Below are 20,874 nucleotides of genomic sequence, written 5' to 3' on the forward strand. Positions count from 1 at the left end.
AAGCACCATCTATGTTGACAGCATTTTCAGAGATGTATATACAATAAGAAACACAGAATGGTTTGAGTTGGAAGAGACCTTTAAAGGTCATCTGGTCCAAGCACCCTGCAATGAGCAGAGACATCTTCAACTAGATCAGGACTATTAGGGACTCAGACTTCACTTCTTTTTCTGTGTTTATAATAGAGTTACAGTTTGGAGAAAACACATCTTTTTTTATCTTTATCAATATTTTAAAATATCATCATTTCTCACAATTTTGCTCACTATTTTTCCTCCTGTGACACTCTGTCTTGCTATTTGCTGCCATGCCTGTTTCTCCTGTTCACTTTTCTGGGACCCTGCTTCCTTCCTCCCTTTTATTTTAACTTTTTCCCCTAGCATCCTGACAACATTTTTCCCCTCCACCCCTCTTATTCTTTCAATTGATCCCTTTGCCACTTTCTCTCTTAATCTCTCTCCTTTCTCTCTACAACGCACTTGCTCAACCTACAGACTCACTGGTCCTCTTTTTAAAGTAGAAATAGCAGCTATTAATTTATTTTCCATAAATAGACAATTACTCAGAGGTATGCAATGGCCAAAAGAGTCGCATGATGAAGTCAGCTGACTGCCAGAGCCTCAGGGTTGTAATTAGCTCCTGGGGTTTGTAAAATAATTGGAGATGTAGATGGCATTGGAATTGATAGCTGTCACCTGCTTTCTGAATAAAAACAGTCAATGAGGACAAAATAAGTCATCTATTCTCCTGGCAAGAGATTCTTAGCAAAACACTGCTTTGCTGATGGAGATTAAAACCCTGAAAATACAGTTATATTTTATCAAAATAATAAAAAAAAAAATCAAGCAGGTTTTATTTGGAAGGAAACTCATGAAAGTGTCTGTTCCTTCCCTCTTGCCTGTTCACTAAAAGGAATGGGGTTTTTATTCTCAACTGCTTCTTGCCTCAAACAGAAATGAGCAACTGTGCAAAATAAAATAAAAATTAATAATTCTTCATTAATGGTATTAATTAATCCTCTGCTCCTTTAACAGCTTTCTCTTGAGCTTTTACTAGTATGAAATTAGGCAGGCAAGCATCAAATCCTAGCACTGGAGAATTTATTTGTTAGTCTCCAAGTGTGTAACATTTACGGCATCAAGACGCACTCTAACGCTGACTGACTGTGCCCAGCAAAATGCCGTTCAGCTGCTGGGTAAGACGGTACTTTCTGTCTGCGATTCCACAGCTCTGGCTCCTCCACAAGGCCGCACGATGGGCACGGGAAGGTCCCCGGGCGGGCATCGGTCCCAGTGCCCCTCATGGGGTGGGCGCTGCCCCTGCGGCACCGCAGCAGCGTGGGGAGCACACATCGAGGTGTCTCTGTTCTACACCACGGTGACTCCAGTCGCCTTACCTCCCACCTACTGTGACTATGAGTTACTGGAGAAACAGCAGGGAACCACCAGAGCACTGGAAATCGAGAACTGGCAGCTTGGTTTACGCCAAGCTTACGTGCTCACCACGTCCTTACGCCTGAGGGACTAGCAGAAACCTGCCTTGGGCCAAAGGAAGACCAGAGGGTCTTTCCTGTGTATTTGTTAGAATGCATAACTCCAAAACATAAACACAAAATACAGTCTGCCCTCTCATTTTCTTATACACTACTTGGAACCTTTAGAATACATGTAATTATTGTTTTTTGAAAAGTATCAGCAAAACATTACCATGACAATGGCCCACAATCAACAACCTTGCCCAGACTTGTGAAGAATGGCATGCAAGGCCATAACCCCACCAGGCACCCCAAGCTGCTCTGCCACTCACAGTCCATCTTCCATTCTCTCCAGGAGAGCCCACCTTTGTAAGGGGGAAAGGCAGGGCCTGGCTGCAGCTCAGTCACCAAAAGAACATTCGTAAGTGAATTTTGTAGGAAGAATAATTTCAGAAAGTGCAGCAGCAACAACATTAAGGAATGAAAATTATGAAGTCACAACAAAACAAGAACTATGGGTATTATAACAAATCTTGAGAAGTAAATGGGGAAAAAAATTGAATATGATCCTCCTCATAAATTCATAATACTTTAGACAGGTTGCATCCAGTTAATTTGAATAAAAAAAAAAAAAAATCACACCATTTGGATGCACAGTATAACTTATTGCAAGTTAACCAACCGTGACAGAGGAGCAATAAACTCAACTGGAATCGGTACTTTCAAAAGAGCAGCTCAAAGGATAAGATGCTGTCTTTGCACTGGGTGGGAAGCTGTAAGAGAAAGCATTCTAATGCTGCTCCTCTCATAAAAAACAGAGATAAATGGGTATTTTGTCTACATAAACACATTGCCTGCACTAGCACCTGCAGATGCATTCTTTACTATTTTTAATATTAAAGCACATTCATTTTACAGATGTTGACAAACCTCTCAAAAAAAATATTCTGCTTTGCTAAAGTGCACAAAGTAGGAGTCTACAAAGGCAATTCCACAACCCTTTTCAGGTCTAGTGTGGTATGCACAGCATAAAAGATGACCAAACTCAGAGAGATGAACACATAGCGATTTGACAGGTGAATGGCAGACCTTTCAAAAATGTTGTGCTGAACTAACAAAAATGAGTGATTCAGGAAGTTGCATGCAGTTGTAAGTTTTGGTCTCACTAGTAATCTTGGTCTTGGTCTTTGCCAAAGCGATCCCAAATTTCTGCTTAAGCTTTGCTGCCTTTTTTTCTGGTCTCTTGACTGTAAACTAAATTCTCAAATTACCGGAGCTGAAATAGATAATGTTTTTTGTTATTAATGCCAATTCCACAATGTACAGCAATGTGTTGTAATAATGATAACAAATAACTAAGGAATTAGCTAACTTTCTGTTTATTCCCCAATCTCTGTTTTAGGAGGACATAAAGAACACATACTGCTGTCATGGAAATCTCTATTTTGCTATTTTGATCCAGACTTCTCTTTTTACATTGTATAAATTTACAATGCAAAAAGATCACAAAACACTGAGACAGTAGTTCTCTGCAAGTAGAATCGAGAACATCCTTGTCTCAACTGTGAAGATCTTACCAGACTAGAGATGCTACACCCTTCTTCTCCCCCTGAAGTTTCCTGGTACTATAAAGAAGAATGTCGATGATAACAAAAGCCACTTGATACAGCCAGATGGGACTTGATTGTTAATAAGGAGATTGAGGAATTTTTTCCTCCCTGTACGGATTTATATAGTCCACTTAGCAACAGCAGCTGCAAAGACCTGCTGACAGCATTGCTGATGATCATTTATCTCTGATCCAGTAATTTGAATCAGTGAATAAAAAAAAATGTGAAGGTCAGGAAAAGCCCATTAAGGCATTAAGACACGATAGTCTTTACAAAATCTCAAGTCTTAATTGCTGATGAAGCAGCTAATTATCCTTGACATGAAACTTGCCAGTGTATGAAATGAACTTTGGCAATAGAGTTCTAACAGTACTTATCTATGCTTCTCCCACAGTAGATATTAATGGCATACCAAAGTCTTTAGAAAATACTTAAAGATTACCTGTTGGTGAGAAAAACTGCTTTTTCAAAGTTAGCATGAATGGGCACCAAGGATCTGCAGATTGACAGCTCCTGACACCCTTCACCCCCAACAAACATAAACAACTCTCTCCCTACTCACCTCCCCCCCAAAAAAGCAAAAGAAAACCTAAAAGAAACCTCAAAACCTGCAGCACCAAAAGCCCAACCAACCATGGGAATCCATTGTAGAGAGGCATTCCTGAAAACTTCTTTTATTCTTTTTATTTTCAGTAGTTGCAGAGAGCTGGGTAGGAATCTTTGCAACCATATTCACATTAACAGATTACAGGAAAGAAACAGCTGGAATATAACGAATCATAAAAGAATTCGTTTTTTCTTCCTACAGAAATAACCAATACTAAGCGGTTGCAAGGGTCACTGACCATATTGATAAAATGGAGACAGCCATCACCCTCAACACAGTTGGAAAATTTGATACAGAGGGAGCATGAACAACTTAGAAAATCCTTAATGTCACAGTGAGTTTCTGTGCTCACCAAAACACATACTGAACAGTGATTAAACTGATATTAACATCATAATGCAGATACAGCCTTCAAATGAACAAGAGAAAAAAACCTGACCAACTAAACCAACCAACCAACACAACTCCCATGGAACAATACTGTACCTCCATGGTTAGAACCACCGTTCTAGAAGTTACAAAGGCGCTGGCCATTTTATTTTGGGAGAGTTTAAATAAGTCTTAAATAATTTTTTTTCTGTCTTGTTGTAAATTAATGTCCTTTCCAATTAATGCAGTTGATGCTGCAATGCCAGACTGCTATCTGTGGGAAGTATAAGGATAAGGAGCTCATTTACACAGAAAGTGAAGCCAGAGGACAAGAGGATAGAATATTTAATCCTTCCCAAAACCTCTAATCCGATCCTTATCACAAAGGGGAAAAGGGAAAAAAGAAGAAAGAAAACAGCCAGAAAGAAAGAAAAGAACTATTTAAAAGTAAAAAGGAAGAAATTACTAGATTATAAACTCATTTATAGGTAACTTTTAAATTTTGTGGAACTGTTCATCATATTAACAACTGGAAAATTACCAGAGTAATGATGGCAGAGGCAAACACACACAAATTAAAGAGAGGTCACAAAATCACAGAATGTTAAGGAGTTGGAATAGACCTTAAAGATCATTTAGTCCCAAACCCTGCCACCATGGGTAGGGACACCTCCCACTAGACCAGGTTGCTCATGGCTTTATACAAAAATTGTACAGAGAAGTCATAATTATTCAGCCTTAATGCTGTGTTCTGAACCCATTCTATAAATACAGCACAATACAAAGAGCACAACAGATCTCTTATGCTTTATAAAACAGGGAAATAAGACCTGTACAATTTTTACATATCATAATTACCTCCTAAATTCAAGAGAATTTTCAAGGCCATAGACTCTAACACTGTATTGTAGTCCTTAAAACAGGACTCAATGTTTAAGTAAAAAGTAATAGGACTCTATTTGCATTTTTTTGGTTGCACACACACACAAATTTTAAGCCGTGAAATGGCAATTTTACAGCCAAATTTTCTTCACCATTCTTCTCACACAGACTTGGTCACTGACACTAACAGCTACATTAATCATTCTTAAATTTACTTCCCAAGAGCAGCTGCCCTCCTGGTGCAATCTAATAAAACAGCTCTTGACCTATTTGTTCCCACCATCTTCCTTGACGTTTGCTGCTGTAACAGCTCACCTGGGACAACATATTCTGTTTTCCACAATATCTAATCACCAAACTTTACAGTTGTTACAAGACTAATACAGAGTGGTATGCTTAATCACAAGAGAAACACTCCAGTATCTCACACATATGAAAAACAAAAGTGGGCTATACTTTGGGTTACTTCTGCCGAACCTGAGTGACGCTTAAAAACAAAAGCAGTTTCAATACTGTGCAAGCAAGACTTCAACAAAACAGAATTAAAGTCCTAGATGGGGTATGGATTTTTAAAATCATTCTTTCCTCATCGCATAAGACAATGAAGAAGTTGAAGAAGGTACATTTTAAGTGAAACTTTAAAAACAGGATTACCTCTTGGAAAAATAAATGAATATGGAAAAATGATAAAATTGACTACAGAACATGCATATATAGAACTGCCATTTTTTTATCTTTTAAATGCAACCATGTGGAAGGGGCAATGAAGGAAACACACAACTATATAATGGTTTAGTGAAAAGAAACCCTGTTATATATATATAACTAACTCTGATCCCACTAGTCATATTTAGCCTAAAGTCCAAATATAAATATAATAATACATACATGAAAATACTGTACAGGTCTGTCCTAGGAGAACTGCATTACCTTACATTAAAAAACAAGTCTATTTTAGTGCAAGATTAAATATGACTAGCTGGCTACATAACAATTTTATAAAGTACCAATACAGAACATAAACAGCATGTGAACATTTTAAGAATGAACAGATGACATTCATGTCTCCAATCTGCTTAATGCAAAACCACATCTATATACATGGCAGAGATCTCCTCATTTTGAAAAACTATCAACAAGATAAAAATATGACCTTGCAGATTACAGGATACTTGTCAGTACTCATTCTTCTAAACTCTAAAATGTCAAGAAATTGTATGACTAGTAAAGCCATGTGAAAACAGGGATACACTCATTATGTGTAACATCATTATAAACTTTTTCACTTTCAAGAACTTCTCAATTTTCAGCTAAAATCTCCACCTTAAACTACTCATCATCATCTTCCAAATAATATGGTTGTGAAATGGGTAAACACATTAGCAAGTTGCTAAAATTCAGAGAGAAAATGTCCATCTTTCTAGGTGAACATACAATTAAAAATATATCATAATGCAAGTAGAAATTATCTGTAGAACCTCGGTTTATTAAATGCTTCAAATTTGGAAACAGTGATCTGGAGATGTTCTTTTAATACCCACACTTTCAGGTACTTTGGTCTGCTGAGAAAGGGATGCAATGATGGGGAAAGACAACGTGCAGTACAGTTAAAACTACTTTTCAAAACTACAACACTTGAATGAAATTACTTGAACTACATTCCTGGCAGTAACAGAAGGCTTTTGTCCTAGAGAAGATGTGGACAACATAGCACCTGATGACACTTCTTTGGTGGCTTCTCACCTCAAGCGATGAGCAAAAGCATCCCCCACAAATCATGTACTAAAAGGCAGAGGTGGGCCTAAGCTTTCTGACATTTCTATTACTGAATCTGCTGCTATTGCTACAGGAGCTTGACTTAAACAAATCCTAGTAGTAGCTGTATTCTCAGGCTCTGTTTTTCCTGACAAAAGAAAATGTTCATTTCAGTAAAAGATTAAAATATTTTCTGTTAAGAAAAAAAACCCCTTCTGTCTGCTCATTTGACAAATATTAAAGGTTTCAGAACAACGAAGATTTGAGTGTTTCTACAAAGGAAAATTTGCAAAACTTTCCTGCCAGTGGAGGAAGTAGGCAAATTAAAAACATGGGACATCGTAGCTGCATTTTTCTAAGTGTACGATCAAGTCTATATTAGCATTCAGAAAAACAAATTTCTTTACTATTCCTAGCAACAGCCAGGGTGAAACAAAGCTTTCCTGCTTCACCCTTAAAATACTTCTAGTTTTACTCATAAAAACATGAACATATTAAAAAATATTACATGGATATTATGACAATTGATTTCTAAATAGATTATATTCACAAGATACGAACAGCTCTAATGAAGAATTTGTGCAAATTAGTTTTCAGATTTTTTAAACAGAAACAAAAAAAACAAAGACTACTTATGGTAGGAAAAATAGGTTTTTTTAAAAGGAAAAAGTTGACATAACTTAGAAAATGTTAGAAAGAACCAGACATTTTCATTCAATATTCTAATAATTTATATTCCATTTAGTAACATGAAACTTACTTAAACATGATCTTTTCCCAGCTGTGCTTGCACCTCCTGAACACAAATTTCCTCCTCGATGGACCAGTTCAAGTTCCAAGTTTGTTCTGTAAGAAAAACATAACAGTGTTGAACGGAACAGCATTATTGAACCTTCTACAGACATGAATGAGTCATGACAAACTCCCAGCATACACTTAATAAAAGCATACTGTGAACTAATCTTTAGCATGAGATACTGCCAAAATACATCCCAGAATAAAACAATCCTTATGAAGATGTTGCCATATGTGGTTATAAGTACTGTATTATTGGCATTGAGTTGTGACTGAAGAATTAAAAAAATGTTAATTCTGAGGCATTTTTCTGTATGCACACACAGCTCCTTGATAATAGGGGACTTTATGTGCTAATTGGAAAATACACAGATTGACGAACTGAAATTTAGCCAAATACATCTAAAAGAGTGTTCTCTTTACTGGCAGGGCTTCTGTTTTGCTTTAAACAAACAGACAGTACAATGGATATGGCATCAACTAACCAAGTATGAATACAGTCTAAATTATAATGAAAGCACTGACCTTTATAGATAAGTTAGTTAATAAAAGCCTGGGAGGTTAATTCTGAATCAAATACTGGCACTCACTGCAGCTCATCAGTATGGAACAGGAGTTGTGTCACTAAATCTCTGCACGTCCCAATGATCCTTTCTTTCTTAGTATTATTGTAATCTGATACTTAGGCACAAATTGTTTAGGCCAAATTTGATAACTTTGTTTAATTTTGGAATTGGATGCTTTAGTACCGCATTATCTTTTACCCCCAAGATTTGGAGCAAACAATTTATGTTATATTCTCTCAGAGCTTGTTTTAATAAGTCAACATACATTTCTTCAGTTAAAATAAAGGAATACAATTCTATTACTCTGAAATGTTATTTTGCTAATTCAATCCAAACTGCAAAGCTCACTCTAAACATATTTTGTCCTTTAACAAAAAAATCAAACAATTTTAGGTTCAATATAATAACTGAATACATATTAAAATCTATTCTAGATTTTAGGAACATAGCATATCTAAGCTAAGAACACACCCTTACACACGTATATTTAAGAAGAAACTACAGGATGACTATTTTATTCATAAATTATATTTTAAGAATTTCAGCTCTATCAACTTGAAAGAATAACACTTTTGATATGCAATGTTTGTTAAGATACATTTCTGAATATTACTATTCCTAAGTTTGCAGCTTATGCCATCCATTTCTGAAGGAATGCTTTAATCCTCTCTACTCAGAAAAGGCAATTTAACATTGATAATGTGCCTGCTCAGAGCTCCATCTGGTTGCTGCTGATAAGGGCATCTGTGTGACAGGGGAATTTTCCACTCTTCAGGCGATTTGTAGTGCTCACTGAACTTCTAAAAATCTACCAGCAAGGAAGCAGGGAAAGGGATTTCATATTAGTGGACAAAATAGCAACTGTAGATCAGCATACGCTAGTTCATCATGGGAATATAAAGAAAACCAGTATGTTTATTTCTACAAACCTTCTGATAACTAATTCCTAGAACAAAATTAATAGCAGTCTTCCATTAAAACCAAGATACTTAAGATTTAAATCAAAAAGACTACCTGAATATCTAAGAATAGTTTTCTAGATCTAGAATTTTAAATTTTCCTTTCACCGAGAAACATGTACAACTTTACAAAACAAACCTCAGGGACAATTCTGAAAAAAACCTCTTGTTGATACATAGGAGGCATCATATAGCGCTTCTTGCTACAAGGAATATAAGGAGAGTTATTTTTGGAAACATATACTCCTTTCACACATATCATACCAACTCGCACCTCCCACACTTCTTCATTGCCCCCAGCTTCTCAAAGACAACACCTTTCAGCTCAGCTTTCTTGGAAATGTATTAACCTTTTCCTTCAATACATCTTTTTCAAGACATACCTGAACTTTGGCTTACAAGTGCACAGTAGATAAAGCACCTTCTGTGAAAATGAACACTTACCTATCATAAAATATCCTCAATCAGGTACAGACCTCAATCATATTTGAAGGAGACTAGTGTATCTCCTCCCTAATTTCAGCTCCCTTCTGTCTTGAGGACCTGAGCACCCTCTGCCCTTTACTGAAGAAAAGTAATGAAGAAAAACTGGGGGCATCTGATAGAAGCGTGGAACACAGAGCGGTCTCAGAAAGCCTTCTTTGCTATCTCAGCCTTCTCCACGTGAAGGAAAGAGGAGATAGAAAATCTATGTGAGTGACTGTTTCCCCTATCTAAAAATCTTTGCGTCATTCACTGGAGCAACAAATTTTGTAGAACACTGGCTTTATCTTCCTCACTCACAGAAAAAACCCCCGAGAAGATGGATTTTGCTCAGCTGTCCAGACTCATGGTTAAAAACAGACCTACTTCATCCCTTCTTGTGGGCTTGTATTAGAGAAACATTGGAGTGGGGAGGGTGATTGCATCTCTCAGAATTCACACAAGGACAGAGTAGGGAGAAGTAAAAATGCAATGCCCTTTCCAGAAAATGAACATATTTGGATGGACCCCCTCTTCCTATTATGAGAGAAAAAGCATATTAAGTGCTATCATTTTTCCCACTTCACTTTACAAACACAACATATATATGGAAAAAATACAGATACCGAGGCACAGACTGGAAGGAAAGAACACAGGGCTCTTACGTTAACCTATACATAGCTGACAGAAATGAGTCCCTTCCAATTCAGGATATTCTATGATTCCATCTTGGCATAGCCAAGAAAAGCACGAGACCTACAGCTATGCAATACAGAAACAATCCTCCAAGATACTGCCACAAATGACAGTCACCAATGCTATGAATGTGGAACTATTAAAAATAAAGCTAGGCACGTGTGAATTTGTGAATAACACACTGCACTACTCTCAAAAATGTCAACAAAGCCAAGAAGGGAGGCATATGAAAAGGGTACAAACTTAACAAGGTAAGACTGTAGGCAAGACTGCAGCAGGAGATAGCCAAGGAGCTGCTCTTCCAGCTGTGCATGCAAATCAGGATGCCAAGACCCAGGATGCCAAGACCCAGAATGCTAGCAAAATAGACAGGGGCTAGCCCTCCCACTAAGTGGTAGAGAATTCCTTTGTAATTTCTTTTTCTCTGCTACCAGTGACATCTGTCCGGGTAAGCAAAAATTAAGAAAAGTAAGTTTCTGTTTTCCAGAAGCAGAAAGGATAAGCTACAGCAAACTGGCTACATCTCGTTTCACCAGCAGTATTCCCATTCCAGCATGCAGAAATCCACTTCAAAGCCGGCCTCCAGCTGTAAACTAGCATCTTTTAAGACAGCAGATGATGTCATTTTCTGATTGAAAATGGAACACAACTTATAAGAAGATTAAGAGTGTTTAATTCACTTGCAAATATATAGAGTCAATAAAAATATCACTGCATTCAAATGCTTATTTAAACAGGGGCTGCTTATCATCTTGACCACTTTATCTGTATGTTAAATACCAGGAAAAACTGAATAACAGATGTAGATGGTCTGACCAAAACCAATTAAGAGCTTCAGAACACATGAAACTAGAAACACACAAAGTAACTGGCAGGTAAGGAACAGAGGGGTATCATTACCTCAGAAAGAACTGGATGGAAATAAGAAAGAAACAGGTTGAATAATAGGAATAATTTCCAGAAGGCAAGTTACTTCAGTACATAATTTTGTAAGCAATTTTAATTGTGGATAGTTCACTGTTTGAATACTTAAAATTAAACAACACATACAAAAATCATGCAAAGAAAACTCTTTCAGTTTGGAGGACAACCAGATGACTTACATATTTATTTCCATAAATACAGTCTGCAAGGTTGTATTAAAATGCCTTTTTAAAAGTTGAAGTTTTTTTTAACCTGTAGTTCTTACGCAGTTATCAAGTAGTAGAAGCACATAAATCTGGATTGCGCAGAAATTAACCACTTTGTAGCTGATCTGCCAGCCACCCTCATAAGTGATCTTATGAGTTATGGTAATGATACAGAAAGGTTGGATCCAACACCTGAAATCCTTCAGTCATGGATAAATGGAAAATTGCTGACACCAGTCTAACCTAACAAGAAGAGGTCACAATGAGTACAAGTGGTATATCCTAATCACAGCAGTGAAATTTCTCTCCCCAGCAGTGCAAGCAGCAATGAAATGCTGCTCTGGTTTGAAGTATTTTTAACTCTTGGAATGAAAAAAATCTTGGGCTCCATTTGTAAATATAAAAATAATATATAGAGACATTTAAAAATATGTTTAGCTAACATTTTAAAGATTATATAACATTACACCCAGAAATGTACTGTAACACTATTTTTGCACCTTATATGGCATGATTACATATTTTTATATGCAAAACATTAATTTTGAGTCCTTTGTATTTCTGGAAGGGTATAAAATCAGTTAAAAAATTCTTGAAGAATACAGATATTTCTTTTAATACAATTATACAATAATCTAAGCTGGAAGAGGATTCTGGAGACTAAATGGTCTAATCTTCTGTCAAAAACTGACCCTTAGATTTGATTACTCAGAATCGTGCCAAGCCAAGTCTTGAATATTTCCACTGCTTATATACTAAAGACAGTCAGCAATCAGAGTTTATGAAAGCATAATAGAAAAATGCTACTGCATGGTATCCCTTGTGTGCTTGCAGCTTCTCTGTAGTCAGCACCTACCCTGAAGGCCTCAGTGAGTGTGAGTTTGGAAAACTATTTGCTTAATGAGTATTTCAACTTCTTATGGGAAAACCTTCCACTGTAGTAACTCTGAAAAGATTAACTATTCAGAGTATCTTAACATTAATGGTATAGATGGAAGGGAGGACTGTTAGATTTTCTTGGAGACTGTGACACTGACAGCTCTAAAACTGCAATCAAACTTCACAAAGAAAATGCTGGTGGTTTCAACACTTTTTCTAGAAGTCTGCTCACATGAAGAGATTCCTGGTTGCTGATGTAGAAAAAGATCCTTCTGTGACTCCCACTTAAGTAAATAAAACTAATGTTTTGGGAAAAAAATTAAAAACACCCTCTGATATAAAAACTAGCAATATGGCAGTGATACAGAAACAATCTCATTCTGCTAAAGAAAGGTAGGAGAGAGTTGACAATTTTGGAAAGAAAGGTAGAAAAAGAAATTCAACATAAAAGTTTGATATATGGAAAGCAAAACCTTGAATGAAGAAGAACACTAAATAAGCACACGACACATTGTTCTCCAGGTTTTATGCCACTGCTGCACATACTAAAAATTAGAACTAAGAGGCACATCATTTTGCATATGCCTGCATATGACCAGAAAACATAACCTTGATGTACTAAGAATTCAAAAAGTACTTTCTGGAGAGGATGAAATATTTTCTTTTTTTTTAAAGAACAAAACTACCTCGCGACTAAGAACATTAGTGAGAAATACAAAAGAAAAAAAAAAAAAGAAAAACATACCCACCTGGCTACAGAATACATGAACAGGAAATCGTTGTCAGGTGATCCAGGACTCTTACTATAATCTGTATACTTCTTCTGTGTGGTACTTTTTATATCTTTCATTACAGATTCCATTTCTTTACTGAGATTGGTTTCAGACTATGAACAAAGACATGAGAGAATGTTACTTAATTTTACCTCAACAAATGCAGTAGTTGATTGCGAAGTGTAGCACTCATATCTGTAAAACACATTTGCAGGTTATGAAAAAATATGCATTAAAAGCCAGTATTCTGTCTCACAGAAGTGTTAAAATATTCTGCAAAGTTATTTTGATTTGTTCTGAATATAAAAACATAACTGCTTTGTCCATCTCCTAAGTTCAAGAATCTCACTGTTTGTGTTCTTTTAAAGTATATTTGCACTGTGCAAGTATGCAAAAATAACACAAAGCATCTCCAAGATTGGAAGGCTAACAAAATTTAATTTATTCTGCCTTTCAGATGATCTCATGAAGCTTTGTAACACATAAGCATCTGTAAACTGCTCTTTCTGTAAAACAAATAATCCATACCTTAAGAAGTTCTTAAAAGATATTGTTTAAATACCTTTAATAGCTTCCAGTTACAAGAATATTGTTGGTTTTATATTGTAAAGAAATGACAAATTAATTTTATACTACACGACTCCATTTTATGTAAATCGCTATAGAAAAAAATGAAAATGTACTCCATAAAAAATTATATTAATCACATTTTGTCACAGCTTTTCAATTGTTTATTTTTAGTAAGTAATGCAGTAAGTACTTTAAATATTTAAAATTTCTTTATGTGAAAAAAATGGTATGCTGTCTTCCATATCAGAAAAGAATGAACTTTCCCAGGTTCCCAAGTTTTTAAGAGGTCACAAATGCAATATAATGTAAAAACTGAAAGGTAGAGGCAAATTAACAAGGATCTTTCTGCCTTACACTGATGCTTACTGGGAAAGTTCCCAGCTGTTCTTGAAGATCTTCCACCTCTTGTACAAGGTCTTGCATACACTTGTTACTATGACTTTGCCAAACGCTTCTCTCCACGTTGTTTCCAGGATAACAAGGAAGAACACTGTTAGCAAACTGCCTACAGAGGGGACAGGTAAATTCTCCTTTGTCCACTGAAAAACCCTGGAGGACTTGGTCATTCTAAAAGAAAATAAAGAATATGTAACTGAAATTTGCAGGAGATTATAGTTTTTTTACTTTGATATTTCAAATGTATAGCTAATTCTAAGTCTAAAACCAAAAACCTGTAAAATAAAGGGTTATTATAATAGTTCCTCACTTTACTGACAAAGATCTTTACTAGAGACTGTCTTACAATCTTCCAGCTCAACCTTCCTAATTTTTAAGTATTCTTCATTGTCAACAATATCCCCATAATAAACTAGAAAGACCTCAATGGAGTGTTTTGAACCTTTCATGAGTGTTGTCTCTTTCTAGCTATTTCCATAAAGTCTGAGACTCCAAGTACAGGCTTAAAAAACCCCTAATCAAATAGCCGTTGTAGGGCAGCATGAGAAAAATCCTGATTATTTCTTGTATCACATGAAGGATCAAAAAATGGACGCAGAAGTATGTGTTTGGGAAGTGAGGACATTTCCTCAGTATTCATGTTACTAGCAAGCAACCTTGCTTCTGTGTCAGGAGTTGCCTCCATGGTTTCCCATTCCTGGGAGAACTGCTAAGTAAACAGTGACTGTAATGTAACCTTCATGCAATCAGCCCAGAATGCTGAGGCTTTTACATACCTTACTGGATGTTCACCTCTGATTGTATTATGTAAAAATAAATGTTTTATCCAGATGAAAACAAGTCTATATAAATTATTTTGGTAATAAGAATGCTAGGAAAGATTCCAAATTATTATGCACTCATCTAGATAGTAGTAAAACATGCTAAGATCAGAAGTTCACTTAAATAATTTAGAAATGTTCAACAATGAGGTGGAGTAACAGTTTATTTCAAGTTTAATAGAGAATCCATCAAAAAAGTGACTTCAGACTTTATGTGATGCAAAAAATTACATTTCCAAAATTCTGTAAAGTGAAACTCCACTATGAAAGTCCAGATTTTATTGCTATATTATTTTATATAATTTTTATATTATGTTACATTTATCCTGACAACACAACTACTGCTGAAAGCAAATTTAAATTAATATGGAAAAGAACAATTCATCATGGGATCCAATCAAGACTGCACAGCTTCCTGTTTCTCTAGAGGTTAAGTTTCAGTAAGACCACTGCTGATACTAAAAATAGAAGGTATTGTTCACAGTTTTTCTGAAAATTAAATCAACGAAACTTACAAAGAAAAAAAACTAAAGAAGTAACGCATAAAGTAATCTTGAATAAAAAAGCAGCTTCATATGAACAAGAAGTCATCATTTAGTCTTTATTTTATTACATGGGTTAAGTATTTTTTCTGATATATCAAAATAACTGAAAACAAAGTACTTTTGTTAATAATGTCAACGTGCAATAAGAGATTTAGTATCCATAGTTCTTGAAAACACAATAAAACATCTTGTCCACTCATGTAAACACAAGTATTCTTTCTATGATAAATTCAATTGATTTCAGTAAGAACAGTTCAGCTCCAAATAAACAAATATGACCTTTAGTTTTACTTACCCGTAAAGATTCCATGTAAGATTTGTGACAATCTATGTGTAAAGTGTGACCACATGTTTGTACATAAACACCTCCTTCCCAGCCTATTGACACTGCTTGCAGACAGGAACTCTAAAACACAGCAAAAACAGTAAGAAACAACGCTTATATATAAAGCTATATAAGTATTTACCCAAACTTATTTTAAGATTTAAAAGATACACAGATTTTTTATTTGCATGCTATCTCGTTAAAAGACATGCTGTAGAAATAAAGGAAACTTCATTTTTTGAAGTACTGACTTAAGCTAACTTACACAGTTGCCATTATGCTATGCTATTCTTTCCAACCAAGAGCCAAACAGTTAAGTTAAACTTCTGCAGTTCTTATCACTTAAAATAACCATTTCATTAAGGAACCTCTTGTACTACAGCATAAAGGTGGCTGTAACTCTTAACATCTGTTCCAACAGTAGAAGTTATTCCATGTACAAGGGCAAGATACTGTTCCAATACATTTCATTCAGTTTTGTAGGTAACCAAAATAACAAGACTACTGTTATATAATTTAGCCTCAATCTGTTTTAAAATTCAGTGTAAAAACTTAGGGTTTTTAATGAGTTGTTGGACAACATTATATATAACTCATCGTAGTAGGAAATGAGAACAAATACTTGTTTAGTGAACTGAGTTTTATAAAGGATTGTTTAGAAAACATTGGCCTTAATCAAGGACTGCACTTACAGTCCACATGTCTAAAAGTTACCTCACCGGTAGCTTTTTTCCAGGAAACAATGACCTGAAGAAATAGGCACCTCTGGCACACTTACTGTAAGGAACTCTAGAAAATTCTCTTAAAGAATATCTAACTATAGTCAGTCTCATTATTAGATCGCCATTTCTCAGAAATCTCATGCACAAATTGAAAAGTACATTCTGGTTATACATTGAAGGAACAGAAAAAGATTTATTGCTACCAGAATTGGGAAACAATTTTTAGTCTAGACTCACACTAAAATGGTCTTAATGTATAATGCAAAATCAGTGTACCATGAATAACCTTAATAGTTCCATTTTCTAAGGACCTCCTACCATCTCTTTTTTCTGCATATGAGCAGGAAATCAAAACAAAATTACAAATTTTAGCTTTGAGACATGCTCCTGTTTACCTTGCCTCAACTTGTTATTCATAATGTGCTATGAGCCTCTCAGGCCATAAAGTAAGGAAGTTTTTCTCCTACTGGTGAAGTATCAAGGTCACATGATACATCTGGATAAGCACCACAGGACAAATGTTTCATTCAGGAAAATCATTATTTACTCCATGTATTTAATGAGGCTACTTAGTAGCAGTTGAAAAAAAAGGAGAAAAAAACCAAAACCCAAAGTCTTAGCAGAAAGGTTTTACTCTATTACTCTTGAGTTCAGAAACAAAGGAGATTCCAAAGCAAACCACGAGCTTGGGATGGAACACACCTGTATCAAACTACTGGTTACAGAGTACTACGCGATTCTGAAAACAGCCTTATCAATCCAGCATACAAAATTTTATTTCCTAAACCTTAGTCATACCTCTCCATATTAAAAATAACTGCTTTCAGTGATTTTTCCTTTAATGGGCAAGAACTTCACTCCCTGACAGCAAGCATCAAATTTCAGCTAAGAAAGTGCAAAAAGAAATCAATAGGGAAAGAAGTGATCTGTTTTACCTAATCTGTATACAGCATGTAGCTTTTGAAAGGGATTTTTTAACTGATTTTTTTTCTTCTAGCAGAATAAGCCAACTTAAAATTTCTACATCTGGGTGAAATTATTCACTTGCCTCTTGCAAGCTGTTGTTAAAGGAAGGACGTTTACTGGAAAGGACACAGTTGATAAACAAAAGGACTTCTTATTGCTTAGCTCAGCTGAACAAGACACTCAAGACACTAACAGATGTTTCCATTTTCATGTCAAAAGAAATTTAAGGATTAGTTCTTTCATGCAGAGATTTGTTTTTTAGCACAGTAGTGACCTGGAAACTTGAAAGCAAAAATAGCTAATTCAACTAATGTTTGATTGAGGACTGGAATTTGTGAAAGAAGGATGTATTTGCTCATTGCATTACAGTGTATGTTAGACTAGTCTGTTGGTAGTGCTACTGCACAGAAGCAGAGATATACACTTCAGTAAGATCAAGTTTTTGAGTAACATTTTGCTTGGAACTCCTTCCACTTGTAAGATGCAAATACGTAAAAATAAAGCTCCAGTATTAATTCAGTAACTATTTGAAACAGTAAACCAACATCATCAACGTCAAAAGAAGAAAAGCATGTCCATAGATTCTTTCTGAACAAAAAATATTCTTTCATTCAAAAATAATATTCTGCTTACATCGTAAAGAGTTTTTCTTTCTAGCAAGAGAATTTATAATATTTGTCTTAGAACAAGGTAATTCTCTGAAAACATGGCCCAATTTTTAAAACTGCATCAAAACAACTATGAATTTTAATCTACGTTAATCTACATAAGCAAGCTTGGCTGCTTGGTAAATTTTAGTTATCTGTGGATGACATCACGAAAAAGCTAGTAATTGTGTCAGAGTAAAAACTGCCACACTTTTTCCTCCTTAAAGCCAATATTTAAGCTTCTAAAGGTGATTATTTATTTAGATATGCCTAAAAACTCTTATCTCACCTGGGACTATTCTACAGAAGCTAATTTAAGGTCACAGGTTACATATTCTTCTCCCCCAGAACAGTTACATATCATCTTACATAGCTCTTTAGGCATTAGAAAGGAAAGTCACAGGCAGCACTTCCACAAATGTCTACAACTGAACATGTCCTGTGAAGCAAAAAGAACTGGCTCTCAAACTTAAATATGAAAAGCTCTAATTTGGCTTTGTGAAGGAATACAAAACTCTTCTTGGAACGTATAATTGGGGGAAAGCCAGACACTATTTAAAAATAAGGACCCTATAAAATGAAAACACTTCAGAACAACTGCAACATGGAAAAGTGTTCACTAAATGTAGAAATGAAACTAGAAGAACTCTAATTTGTAATTTCATTTATCTTTTTACACAAATGATTCACAAGTGGTAGTACTGTTCATATGAAAAACTTACATCTTTGAAGTATCTCTGTAAAGTTGAAAGCCTCACGTCATGCAGCGCTGCACAGGTATCCCAGGGATATATTTGCTCCTCCTCGGTAGTTGGCAGTCTCTTTGGTTCAGTGCTATTGCGGCACTGCCCCAACACTGGATGAAGAAAAGCACCAATAAGGAAAGCAATGAATATCAATATGCTAAACAATTAAGAAAACAAAAATCAGGTAATTGTGGTTTGTAGCTACAATGTGCTTTGTTGGTGTTAAAAAGTAAAAAATTATTAGAGAAACTAAATACTGAACATTGTGCTTTTGCACTTGTATGTAAAGTACATATAAATCTACACACATTATATATATTCATACGCACACAAACACATATCTAAGTATAGACAACTGATGGTTGTTTAACTTTCTTTTTCTTTTAATACTGATTTTCCTGCAAGTCTACTATATAATCTGCATTTGCAAAAGCTAACAGGAACTAAGAGGGAATTAAACTGTTTGTTTTTTTCCCAAACATTTAAAAGTTTTCTCAATATCCTTAAGTTACACATGTGCCTCAGAGAAGGCCATCCACAAAAAAACCAGGAGACTCTGTGTTTCCAGGCTTCATGAGACACAACAGTATTTACACACACGTGTTAAAAGCTGCAGAAACACTGCTTTTCCTGCAAGTCACACATTCATACCTGAGGATGCTTGTAATAGTACAACTAGTCCTGCAGGTCTGTCTTCAGTAGAAGGCCCGCTTTGTCCACAAATAACACAATCATATATTGCCTCAGAAACGTGCTGTTCGGACGTAGCTACCTCCATGGCGATATCGACATCTGGAGATTCTATAAAAGAATAAGAAAATTTATATTAAACAGAGGCAAAGAAATCCAATTGCATCTGCACTGAGGTAGTGATGAAAAAACTCCAAAATAATTTCTCTAGTTTATCTACAACTAAAGCATGGACAATTAGTTGAAACTAACCTTGCTGCTTCAAACAAAGACACCTATAAAACAAAGTGCATGTTTTCCCATATTCAGAAGTCCTTCCTGAGGAATTATATGTTTCATTCAAGTTTTGTATTAAATTTGATCTCTCTAAAACGTCTGTAAAAAGAGATCTAACTTCTATTTCATTAGATACTATACTGAAAACTTAAAACATCGGGAGATTAAGGGCAATGGATATGAATCTCTAGTAAAACCAGATTTGCTAAGATTTGCTGACTGAAACAACAATTAGAAGGAAAAAGTTAACCTGAAGACCTTAAAAATAATTTTAAGATGCTTAGACGGACGTAGTGAATGAAATGTGCAACTTAAATGGGAAGTTTTTATTTTAATAGGAAACTGGAACAATTTTGTGTGCATTAAGAAAGTAATCAGCTGTGATGCAGCACATGTTTAGGTGTAAACAAGACATATCAGAGATGTGGTTGTCTCATGGTCCACATTACTACTTTGTAGGTGCACAGACAGAAAGGTTCAAGGCTAAGGACCAGTTTTGAAGTATCAAAGCCATTGCACTTGACACAGCTTTGTTCACATGACAGTTGGCGGTGCTGGTTTTGGGGCAAGCAATTTTAGGTTATGGTACAATCAAAGGTAACGTGGATAGAGCCTTCCCAAATCTTCGTTCGCGAAGCCTAGCCATGACAATCAAAGGTAAGAATTCTTTATTGGCTTGAAAGAAAAGCATCTTAGGACTAAATGATTCTCTCCTTACAGCTCAAGGAACACATAGTCAGTCTCTTGATGTAGAATATGAGGGTTCTTTGTTTCTTTCCTAGAAGATAACTTTTCTGAAGAAAACACTTCCTCCCTACCTTCAACCATGCCCTTTATCTCCCTGATTAAGTAGGCAAAGGTATTGGGTAGAGAACCCAAAAACTGTGAGTACAGCAGAATGGCTTTTAGGAGAGCTGCTGTCTTCTGAAAATCCACAAGTTCAGCACAGGAGGCTGCTGCCATAAGGACAGATGTGTTTGATGCCAGGCAGTGGATTTCTCTGCCATAAAGAACTCCATGCAATACTCTCACTCACAGGGAAGAATCAAAATTACACTGTTTTAGTAACTACTGATTCCCAGACATTTATTGAGCGTCACATGAAAATGAACCCCAATCTTCATTGACATGCAGTTATTAATATTGCACACACATCTATCACCATCTAGTGGCAGTCAGATGTACAGTGAAAGAAAAAGCACAATGCATCAA

At 35.7% G+C, this 20,874-nt stretch overlaps 1 protein-coding gene across 1 annotated transcript in view; it reads right to left on the reverse strand.

Moving 5' to 3' along the window:
* UBR3 (ubiquitin protein ligase E3 component n-recognin 3 (putative)) overlaps positions 1-20,874 on the reverse strand; it is a 102,956-nt gene that overhangs the window by 25,396 nt on the left and 56,686 nt on the right. Inside the window, exons 24-29 of the mRNA XM_017835493.1 lie at positions 19,348-19,497; positions 18,673-18,806; positions 15,586-15,696; positions 13,895-14,095; positions 12,935-13,071; positions 7,459-7,544 (exon numbers count right to left, since the gene is read on the reverse strand). Of these exons, the coding sequence (XP_017690982.1) occupies positions 7,459-7,544; positions 12,935-13,071; positions 13,895-14,095; positions 15,586-15,696; positions 18,673-18,806; positions 19,348-19,497 (819 nt within the window). The remainder of the gene's footprint in view (positions 1-7,458; positions 7,545-12,934; positions 13,072-13,894; positions 14,096-15,585; positions 15,697-18,672; positions 18,807-19,347; positions 19,498-20,874) is intronic.

The sequence above is a fragment of the Lepidothrix coronata genome, unplaced genomic scaffold, assembly GCF_001604755.1.
Source record: "Lepidothrix coronata isolate B3197 unplaced genomic scaffold, Lepidothrix_coronata-1.0 Scaffold7, whole genome shotgun sequence".
Classification (NCBI taxonomy): Eukaryota; Metazoa; Chordata; class Aves; order Passeriformes; family Pipridae; genus Lepidothrix; species Lepidothrix coronata.